At 50.4% G+C, this 11840-nt stretch overlaps 1 protein-coding gene across 1 annotated transcript in view; it reads right to left on the bottom strand.

Annotated features, from left to right (window-relative positions):
* The window catches only part of fhod3b (formin homology 2 domain containing 3b), a gene marked incomplete at its 5' end in the record, with an annotated part of 31879 nt that extends 20782 nt beyond the window's left edge, over positions 1 to 11097 (bottom strand). Inside the window, one exon of the mRNA XM_084336713.1 lies at positions 10801 to 11097. Within this exon, the coding sequence (XP_084192839.1) occupies positions 10801 to 11097 (297 nt within the window). The remainder of the gene's footprint in view (positions 1 to 10800) is intronic.
* Positions 11098 to 11840: the final 743 nt, after the last annotated feature.

Genomic DNA, 11840 nt, shown 5'->3' with positions numbered 1-11840 from the left:
ATAGAATCAGACATGCTTTGTTTACGCTTCTAGGCTACTGGCGCATGCCTGTGATGTAAGCAGTACGCGCGACGAGAGCCTTGACAACCCTTTCGTCATCGTTTTATGCGGTTTGACAGTTTAGATGATAGCGCAAAGGTTTATCGTTTCTAGGAATTCCACCCTGGAAGGTAGTCTCACTTTTTTGCGGTTTCACCCCGTAAAAACGCCGTTTCCGTATAAACGAAAGGCACATCCGAAAAAATATTTTTGCGGATTCACCTGCTAGCGTTTCCGTCTAAACAGGGCCAGAGAAACAAGGGATTACTATAAAGGCAAAATCCCAGCAACCACACGCAGTAATTAGTGACAACAACCCACAGGTGACAGTCAATCAGAGCTAATTGCAGAGAACAGGGTGAAGTACTCCGGGAGGGTCATCAAGGAGAAGCCGCCTATTCTCAGTCCTTGCCCCACAATGGTGGAATGAACTACCCACTAGGGGTGCACCGATGTATGAAAGCCAGAGACAAAAAATGCTCTGAGTTTCGTAAAAGTCAGTCAAAGCTTACCAAAAGCACGAGCAGTGAACTCCAAGACCACGTGACTGAACTCAAACTAGAAAGAAACAGACTAAGAAATGACGTAAACTCCATGATCAAAACTGCTAAAAAAAATGTCATCAATGACAAAACCGAGGAAAACAAAAATAAACCATGTGAACTTTGGAAATTACTCAACAATCAACTAGGCTGCAGTAAAAAACTTAAAACCAGGTTCTCAAACATAAAGATGGACAACACGCTCATTACAGACAAGCTGGATGTAGCCAATTACTTAAACACTTTCTTCACAAACATAGCCACAACACTGGTAAACAAACTACCCTCCCACTCAGGGCAGTATGGGGTAGAACACATAGTAGCATACTACAAGAACCTAGGCGTCCACAAAGACGACTTCAAACTGGAAATGGTAACTACAGATGAGGTACTCAAAAAACTGAGCGCCCTCCAACCAAACAAGGCCACTGGCCATGACAACATCCCCTCCAAATTCCTCAGAGACTCAGCAGCAGCCATCACCCCAGTCATCACACACATAATAAACCTCTCCATAAAACAGGGACACGTCCCCAAGGACTTCAAAATTGCGAGAGTAACACCCCTGCACAAAAAGGGCAGCAAATTAGACCCGGGCAACTACCGCCCTGTTTTTATCCTTACATCCATCTCGAAAGTCATGGAAAAAATAGTATACGAACAGATCGAAAAGTACCTTGCGGAAAAAAATCTAATCTACGAATTCCAATCTGGCTTCAGAACATCCCACTCCACTGACACATGCCTTCTCTATTTGAACGACCACATCAAACAAGAGGTGGACGCGGGCAAATACTGCGGCATGGTCATGCTGACCTACAAAAGGCCTTCGACACTGTCAATCACACCATTCTGATTGACAAGCTAAAAGCAATTGGTTTTGATAGTCTATCAGTGAGCTGGATACAATCCTACCTGGAGGGGAGAGAACAGATGGTGGAGGTAAACGGTACCCTATCCCCCCCCCCTCACAGTGAGCTGTGGTGTTCCACAAGGAAGCATACTAGGACCGCTACTATTCCTAATTTATGCAAATGACGTCAGCTTGTGACTGCAACTTGTTCCTGTTTGCGGACGACTCAGCCCTGCTGGTGTCTGACAAGAACAAGTTACAGGTTGAAAAAGCCCTCAGCTCGGAACTAGGCAAAATCTGCATATGGCTCGCTGACAACAAACTATCATTACACATGGGCAAAACAGAGTCCATTCTCTTCGGTTCAAATAACAAACTCAGCAAGACCGACGGCTTCTCGGTTACAGTGGGTGACAATATTGTCACAAGGAAAGATGAAATTACCTACCTGGGTTCCATCCTAGAGGCTAATCTTTCCTGTGACAAAATGGCATCCATTCAAGGGTACTACGACTATGCTTGCACCTCATGGTACCAAAGCACCTCAAAGGCACTAAAAAACTAATTACAAACATCTCAAAACAAGCTGGTCAGACTACTGCTTGGCCTGACTCCTAGAACCCACCTCACCCCTGCCCACTTTGACAACCTAGGATGGCTTAGAGTAGACGACAGAGTACAGAAACTTGCAATGGGCCTGGTCTACAAGATACACTACGCGACCAAGGTACCCATGTACATGTCAAAATACTTCCCGAAGGTCAGTGAACACCAGAGGGAGCTCCACAAATCATGTTAAACGCAGATTCGGCTCAAACAAGGGACTAGACACGTTTAGCAATTATGCCACATCAATGTGGAACGCCCTACCCAAAGCTGTAAAGGAATGTGAATCACTACCCACTTTCAAAAACACTCTCAAAAAACACCTACGGGAGACTGCAATTCGAAACTGGCCCCTACAAATGTCCTAACCTAGTTGTACAGTAAATGACCAAGTATGGCTTTGTCAGTATTCCAATGTACAGTGTACAATGTGTGTGTGTCCCCTACCCACCCCCCCCCCCCCCCCCCCCCCACCTCCAATGTTCAGCCCCCACCCACCCACCCAACCCCACCCCACCTACCCAACCTCCTCCAATGTACAGTTTCTACTTCAAATGTATATACACTCTTTTTCTGGACACTTTTGTATCACAAACAGTACTGTATTTGCAAATCTGATATGTCATAAATGTAGATGTAGCAGTACTGTCTATCTGTATGTCATGTATGTCATATATGTTATGATGAATTGAAAATGGGGGACCCTGATGTAAACAAGACGAAAGTCTTTCTCTGGTCTGCATCCCCTTAATAATTGTATGTATTGAGCTGTACTGTACTGTACCCATTCTGCAATCTGTTAATAAACTTTTCAATCAATATCGGTATCGGCCGATAAGTGCCTTGTTGACTGCAATCGGCCTATCGGCCGATAAGCTCGAATGTGCCGATGGCAGTAGCCGATAAATATCCATCAATTTGTGTAGCGTCAAAAGTCACTCGCGACCTGCACAGCGCCGTCCCCAGTCCCCCCCACACACACACACACAAGCTACTGCATCAAAGTTACTACTTATGATTAACAATGCATTCGTTTTGTGGCATTAACGTTATATAGTTAGTGTTACACGTTCAATAACATCAGCATATTATTTACCCGAACGTAGCAAGCATACTCGTTCATACTAGCTCAGTTCCTTCCGTTGCTCATAGAGCCCTGAGTTTTACCCATTCTGCAATCTGTTAATAAAGTTTTCAATCAGACACATGTATAGAAAGGCTTTGTTTTATTATAACATTCGTTGCAGTAAAATCATTATGCCTCATTTAGTCATCCTGCGGAGCTAAAAGCTAAACGTCGGCCACGGCGCCGTTTGTTGTTGTTGTAGAATACCTCTCGTGAAAATCAATGGCGGACAAAAGCGGAAGTAAAAAATGTATACGCGCTTGCCGATTGGTGGTAACAGCAGAGGCGGGTGCAAGCGGTGTGTGACGTAATTGGCAGAATCGACTGTCAATCAAAATTTCATTGGTTGAGAGCTCTGGTTGAGACAATTAGTATCCAGCTGCAGCCCGGTAGACCATACTGGTAGAACTAGTATCTAGCTGCAGCCCGACAGACCATACTGGGAGAGAGATAGTGCTATTTCTTGATGTTTCCTTTTTTTAAGTAAGTAAAGAGGCCTATGTTCATATCGGTGAGCACAATTTGTAACACAAATATACAGTAGTTTCATAAAAAAATATATATATATTACAAAAAACTAAAATATTACAAAAAAAAAAGATATATATATATATATATATTTTTTTTTAATTCCACAAATATCGGTATCGGCCGATTGTGTTAGTTGAACAATCGGTATCGGTGGCAAATGTTCATATCGGTGCATCCCTACTACCCACCCCAGTTAGAACAGCCGAAACCCAGGGCGGTTAGGTGGCCGAGCGGAGATTGCGTTCGTCACCAGCCCCGGAGCTGAGCTGGATTTGCCTGTTAGAATCCAGCTCACAGCTCCGGGGTTGTCACCAGCTTGGCTGGCCGTCTGCACTGATACAATTGGCTGTATCAGAGGGTGGGAGAAGCTGGCGGGGTGGGTCCGGGTCGTTGTAAACAGCGACTCCTACAGTTCGGTCGGGGCGCCTGCTAAGCGCGGATTGGACGTGAGGGGGATAGTGTGGTCCTCCCACACGCTACGCCCTCTCAATGAGAATCCGCGCTGCCAGGTGAAAAGAAGCGGTGATTGGCTGGACGTGTGTCGGAGGAAGTGTGACCGGTGTAGTATGGGTGTACTCTCTGACGGCGTTGTGTTAAGGACGACAGACATGGATGACTGTTGACGGACTTTATTTCCCTCCTGTTAGGTTACAAAGGCAACACAATGCACCAGCATTAGGAATAGTCATCTGCACTGCAGCACGTGAGCTCACGGAGTTCCAGGTGGGACTCGCTCATAAGAATGACACATTTTAATATACAATTACATTGGAAAAATACACAATTGAATACAAAACGGACACATGGGAGCTACTGTACACACATACCTGTTAGGTTACAAAGGCAACACAATGCACCAGCATTAGGAATAGTCATCTGCACTGCAGCACGTGAGCTATGGTTGAGAAAAGACGTGACTGCATTAACTCCATGTTAACAGTGCACGTGTGTGCAAACTTCCTACATGCTATTAAAGTGCATTTTACCCAGTCAAACCTCCCACAAAACAACTGCACAGGTACATATTAGTTACATTACAAACTCGTTTCACAGTTTTAGGAATATTTAACAACTTTTAGACCGAAGTCTTTCACTGAACATAATAATTAGTGCTCACCTCACGGAGTTCCAGGTGGGACTGACTCACCGCGAGACAGCAGACAGGATGTGTGTCCCGGAGGACCGGAAAAGCAAGTGTTTCAAAATAAAAGCCTTAACTCCCAAAAGTGCAATAAAACAAAACGAAAGGAATGAAATCAACTTAAATCAATAAAATAAAACGTTTAGGAGTATTAGTGGAATGTATTAAAGTGTATTTTGTGATGGGGTGTAATTATCTATACAAGGCAACAAGGCACTTGTTACATTCACCCCACAGAATTACACCTACATCGAATAAAATAAAACTGTGCCTACCTCGTGTCACACTAGTCACAAGCTTACTATGAGAACCACACACTGCGGAACAATCCCACGATACCTGTCACCTAATAAAAGGCCAGGAGGGCACTAGGAGTGGCCAACTCCCACCATACCTCCAGGGATAACGACGGTGCCTTATACACCATCCAGCTACACTTGACCATACCATGACGAGGGCACATACACATAAATAAAACTGTTACTCCTTATCACCACAAAGGACACTGTATCAGGCCGTAAGTGCTATACACAACACTGTAGCTAACCTCACACACGTTTGATAGAGGCTTGCGGCTCGAAGCCCATCAAACTCTCAAGTTGGACCATTGTCTCTATCAGCCGAAAGACTGGCTTGATGACCCTACCGAACCTGGACGTGTAGTGTTCAGTGGTCTGTGGACCCTGGCTCTGACCAGGCACACTGACACTCATTAGCTCAGGAGTACGCCCTGGTTGTGTGGACACAACACTGTCATCATGCTGGACTACAGCAGGGGGGGAACTCGGTGGAGCAAGCAACAGTGGGGGACTAGCGGCACTTGCCACTGGAAGCTCACTCAGAGCAGGGGACATCCCCTGGGGGGAATACGGACGTAGCCCGTCATCCTCACTCTCCACTGAAGACTGCTCTTGCACCCATGATGCGGTGCGATCCCCATCTCCCATGGAAGGCTCTGCTGCCACACTGTCCACGTCTGAGGCGCTAGCTTCAGGCATGACTGAGAGGGAGGCTTCCTCTTGCACCCATGATGCGGTGCGACCCCCATCAGGTCCATCTCCCATGGAAGGCTCTGCCGCCACACCGTCCGCGTCTGAGGCACTAGCTTCAGGCATGACTGAGAGGGAGGCTTCACCAGGCGCACAGGTGTCGCTGTCCGCGGCTAGACCCTCATCATCAAATGACCCGTCCAAGGGGAGGAAGTTGACCTGAAGCAGGAGGTTTCTGTGGACTGTCTTCTCCCGTCCAGTCCGGTCTCTGATCCGATATATGTGGCACTGTGGTCTGGAAGCGATGACGGTGTAGACGTCCGGCTCCCATTTGTCCGCCAGCTTCCGCTTCCCTCTGGCGCCCTTGTTCGCCACCAGGACCCGATCACCCACCGAGAGGGGCAAGCCCTTCATCTTTTTGTTGTACTGGTCAGCCTGATGCCCCTGTTCCACTGAGGTGTGCCTCTGGGCCAACAGCATAGCAGACTGGAGATCGGCCGCCAGGGACTTCACATAGGCATCATAGTCACAGACCACCTCGTCCTGGAGCACATTCTTAAACAGCAGATCAACTGGCAGACGCGGGACCCTCCCGAACATCAGGTAAAAGGGGGCAAAGCCAGTCGTCTCATGCTGTGTACAATTGTAGGCGAAGGTCAGGCTCTGGACCATCTGGGGCCATCTGTGCTTAGACTCCGACGGCAGGGAGCGCAGCATTCCACCCAGGGTCCGATTGAATCTCTCAGTGCCACCATTCCCCATAGGGTGATACGGAGTGGTCCGGGACTGCGTGACCCCTGCTAACTCCAGCAGCTCCGCCATCAACTCACTCTGGAAGTTCGCTCCTTGGTCCGAATGCAGGCGCTGTGGGAAGCCATACACACAGAAATAGTTGTCCCACAGCTTTTTAGCAACCTTCTTCGCGGTTTGGTCTTTGCAGGGGAAGGCGTGGGCCAGCTTTGTAAAGTGGTCAGTTATGACCAGAACATCCACAGACTTGTTGTTCTTATCTTCAGCTGACCAGAAGTCGATGCACACCAGCTCCAGTGGTGCAGAGGTTATTATGCTCTCCAGAGGGGCTCTGGCCGCCGGCTCTGGAGTCTTGCTGAGTATGCATCTGGGACAGTTCCTCACATGGCCCCGCACATCCTTCTCCATGTCATACCAGTAGAAACGCTGACGTACGAGAGACAGCGTCCTAGGTTGACCTTGGTGACCAGCCAAGTCATGCACTCCAGACAGCGCCTCCGACTTCAAGGACTCGGGCAGAACATACTGGAACCTCTTGTGCCTGGTCATGTGGTCCTTCGTAACCCTGTACAATATGCCGTTCTGCATAGCGAGCCTCTCCCACTGCTTCAGCATCCTCAAGGCGGGCTGATCCTCATAGCAGCGCTCGCGTCTGGAGGGTCTGCGGCCCCTTTCAACGTAAAAGATGACTCTGGAGACGGTGGCGTCTTTTCGCTGGCGGGCCTGCAGATCGGCCAACGACAAGGAGGAGACTGCGTCGTGGTCGGCAGTGACAACAGTGGACAGGTGACCCGCCATAGATACTGCCCTGTGTCTTGGCGCAGAGTCCCAGTCTTCCTGGGAGGAAAGCACCGTGGAGGTCTCATCCGCCGACATGGACACATCAGCAACCGCACATCCAGAAGGGGTCACTAGAGCTTGGGGCTGGCATGTCAGACGGAAGATATCCTGCACCCCCCTGTTCTCCACATCACACACCTGCTCCAGAAGAGCGGAGTAAGGCTCGGTCAAGAGACGCCGGCTGAGCGGCCTCACGAAGGGATCTCTGCTCAGCGCATCGGCCACTGTATTCAGCCTCCCAGGCACATGCTTGATGTCGAAGCAGTAAGGGGCCAGCTTGGACACCCAGCGCTGCTCGCATGCGTCAAGTTTAGGCTTGGTCATGATGTACGTGAGTGGATTATTATCAGTCCACACAGTGAACTTGTGACCCTTGAGCCAGTGACTGAATTTGTCACACACTGACCATTTGAGGGCCAGGAACTCCAGTCTGTGGGCAGGATAGTTCGCTTGACTGCGGCTGAGCGACTTGCTCGCAAAGGCGATTGGTCTGGCCTTCTCCTCCCCGACAGGGACTTGAGAGAGCACTGCTCCAATACCGTCCAACGACGCGTCAGTGGAGAGGATGAACGGCCTCTCAAAGTCCGGGTGAGCCAGCACTACACATTCGACGAGCGCCCTCTTGAGCTCCTCAAACGCCGTCTCACAGGCGGGAGTCCAGTCCTCAGGAGTCAGCTTCCGGAACGTACCGGCTCTCGTACGACCAGCACTGGTCTTCCCTTTTCTCTTCTGGCCAGCTGTCAAGGCAAAGAGGGGCTTGGCTATACTGGAGCAGCCATGTATGAAATTTTGGTAATACAACACCATGCCGAGGAAGGATCTCACTCTCTTCGGAGCGGGAGTGCGGCCATCCGACTCCATCAGATCCTCTCTCTGGAAGCCAGAGATGACGGAGACCTTCTCTTGGTCGACAGAGACTCCACTGGCATCGACCACATGACCCAGGAACCTGACCGACCTCTGTAAGAAGTTACATTTCTTCTGTGAGAGCTTGAGGTTGTTCACTCTGAGTCTGCAGAAGACCACCTCCAATCGCTTCAACGCCTCCTCCTCAGACGGCGCAAACACCAGCAGGTCGTCCAAGTAGCACAAGAGGCTGGAGTAGTTGAGGTCGCCAAAGATGCCGAGCATCATACGCATGAAAGATGCCGGACTGTTGCACAGGCCTTGCGGGAGTCTGTTGTACTCGTACAAGCCCAGTGGTGTTGTGAAGGCAGTGTACCGCCGGTCAGACACATGGAGAGGGACGTTGTAGAACCCTGAGGTCAGATCCATGGTGCTAAAGAAAGCGTTCCCACCAAGGGCAGCAAGGCAGTCGGACTGATGGGGCAACGGGTGAGCATCTTTGACGGTCTTTGCGTTGAGCCAGCGGAAATCCGTACAGATCCTGAGGTCTCCATTCTTCTTCCACACCATGACCAGAGGTGAGGCATACTCGCTCATCGACTTGGAGATTATCCCCTTCACCTCCATCTCAGTCAACACCTCTCTCAGTTTGTGATAGTCAGCTGGGGGGACACGCCTAAAGGGCAGGCGGAACGGACGGTCGTCCGAGAGGTGGATACGGTGCACAAAGTCTTTGACCTTTCCACAGTCCAGCTTGTCCTTGGAGAAGACATCTTGATACGTCACCAGTAGGTCAGCTAGCCTCTTCTTCCCATCAGGAGACACATCACATGACTTGATGTTCACGTCCTCCAGTCCACAGTCGGCCAACATCTGCTCAGCATCTAACGAGGAGCCAGGAGAGGCGGAGGAGCTGGAGACACCAGACTGCTGCTGACACAGGCCCTGAGTGATGGACAGATCTTCAACAGCAAGACAAGGTGAGACATCAGCCAGTTTGGCATTACGACGGAGTGTGATGGGGCTCTGTGTCGGGTTCAAGACCTTCATGGGGACCCAGCGGTCGCCCCACATGGGAGTCACCACTCTCCCCACTATGATGTTGCGAGGGGCCGACCTCGCTGAGGTGGGCTCCACAATGACTGTACTCCCAGGAGACACATGTGCACTGGCTGGTAGCTTCCCCCACACTAGATACTCCTGCTGAGGGAGGAGGGTAACCGCCTGGCATAGCTTCACTGTGCCTATCACCCCGGGCGGGTCTGGGCCCGACCAGCGGGAGGTGCAGCTTAAGAGCTCAAGGAACTTCTCACACTCAGGGTCTCTGTTTCTGCAGGACACAAGCTCCCAGTACTTTTCAGTCGACTTCAGCCTTTGGAGAACGGACTTGATTACATTAGTGCCAATTATAAACTCGTCTCTCTGACCTGGCACAACCAACGTAGGAACCACAAACTTTGACCCACAAACTTCAATCTCCAAATCATAGACACACTTTGGTCGAGTAGTCAAGCCACCACAACCAACCAGCACCACATTCACAGGTGCCGGCTGGACACGAGGGAGAACACCAGCGGTTTGTAACTTTTGTTCACCCTCCTCACTGAGCGTGCATGACATACTACCAGAATCCAACATCCCCCTCAATGTGTACTTGTCACTGACTAACACTGGAGCATAAAACAGTTCACTAGCTCCGTTCACTCTCTGTGACCCAACAAAGATGGCTGTTTCGTTTTCTGGAAGTAATCTGCAGCTGTTTACATAGATGGCTTCTAAGTCTGGTTCTCTCTCGAGGGTTTCATTCACTTTGCCCATACTATCCCTCTCATTGCATGGGCTGGCTAGTTTAAAGGGGCAGCATTGACAGGATGGGTCTGAGCGGGTCTGTTGGAGGGAGATGCTGATCCCGCTGATGGCTGGGAGATGCCAGGGCATGAGTCCTCATAGTGACCAGGGCGGAAACAGCGGTGGCACAGCCGATGGTACATACAGTGTTGACGAGTGTTATGACTGCTGTCTTGACACACTTCGCATGGGTCGTGCTGGTTGTGCGGGTAACCCTGCTGATTCGGTCTGGCCTGGTTGCGCGAATAACCCTGCTGACTTGGTCTGGCCTGGTTGCGCGAGTAACTCTGCTGACTCGGTCTGGCCTGGTTGCGTGAGTGGTACGTCTGCCCATTACTTGGCTGGATGTGGGAGCGAGACAGCTGACCAGGCTGAGCCTGTACTGCTGGGGCCAGCGAGGCCGAACACAGTGAGAGCACACGGTCTAACAAGTCAACCACCTGATGAAGGCCAGGGTCTACAGAGGGGGGACTCGCCGGGGCAGGAGTCATTAAGATGGGTGTAGGAGGGCTGAGGGCCTGCGCTGCGGCTAAGACCCTGTGGGGCTCACCAAGCTGTTCATGAGAAGAGCCAAAGGAGGGAGGCTGCTGTGACTGCACAACAACAGAAGACTGCTGGGCCCCACCATGCAGGACAGGAGGGGATGGGCCACCAGCCATGGGGCTCTGACTGCATGCCGAGATGTTAACCTGCTGTGCCCGTGAACTGGATCTCCTTTGGTCTCTCTGGTAACCATCTAGACGCTCCTGGACCTCAGCTGCAGTCCACTGCTCCACAGGCTTCAGCTGGAAGGACATAGCTAGACTGGGATCTGGGCAGTGCGTGATCAACATCATCACGACCTCGGCGCTCGCATCATCAACACACCGACCCCGGCGACGTAGACACTCATCTGCAACATCGATTGCTTTATTCAGCCGGACCCAGTAATCCATCACTCCCTCACTAGGCCTGGGAACCATGGCATAGAAGTCGGCCATGGGCATACTGGAGTATGTCAGCTCGCTGAAGTTACGCTTTAAAATGTCAAACACTGCAAGCTGCAGGGGTCATATTGGCAGACAACTCAGGCCGGCTACGCAGTGACACCTTCACTATGTCTCTAGCTTTACCAGTCAACCTGCCCATCACTAGATCACACAATTCTCTGTCGGTTTTACAACTCGCTCTAGACAGATACACTAGCATCATGTCTTCCCACTCATGTATGGAGACTGGCTCAGTGCGATCACCTCTGAAGAACGGAGGTGGTTTAGTCTCCGCCTGCACTATTACTTTCATCCTTGACATGTCTGCACACCCAGAAAAACATTGTGGTTGGGGTGCGGGGACCTTGGGCTCAGGGGCGGGGACCTGGGGCTGATAACTGGTCTGGTGCATGGCATGCAGAGTAGATGCAATTTGTTCTCCTATCTGTATGGCAAGGTCTGTGACGAGGCTGCTTAAATCCTCTGACCTAGCGAGTTGCGGGGCTGCATCATGCGTGATTGGAGTAGATGTGGCCACTGGCCCCACTGCTTCAAACACTGACTGGCGAACTGTAGACTGACTCAGTTCCACAGGTCTTCCCCTCCCACACATAAGAGCTGACTGACCCCTGCCATATACAGGCATCATACCCACCATCTCCAGATCTGGTGGTCCTGCTTCAGACATGTTCAAGAATTAAAAATAAAAATGCTTTAGAGGGCTATAAACAAAAGAAAAGTATGTGTGAATGTGTTAAATG

This window comes from Notolepis coatsorum (assembly GCF_963971535.1).
Source record: "Notolepis coatsorum genome assembly, chromosome: 19".
Lineage (NCBI taxonomy): Eukaryota > Metazoa > Chordata > Actinopteri > Aulopiformes > Paralepididae > Notolepis > Notolepis coatsorum.
The sequence above is the reverse complement of the archived record's forward strand: the minus strand, read 5'-3'. Positions and strand labels throughout refer to the sequence as shown.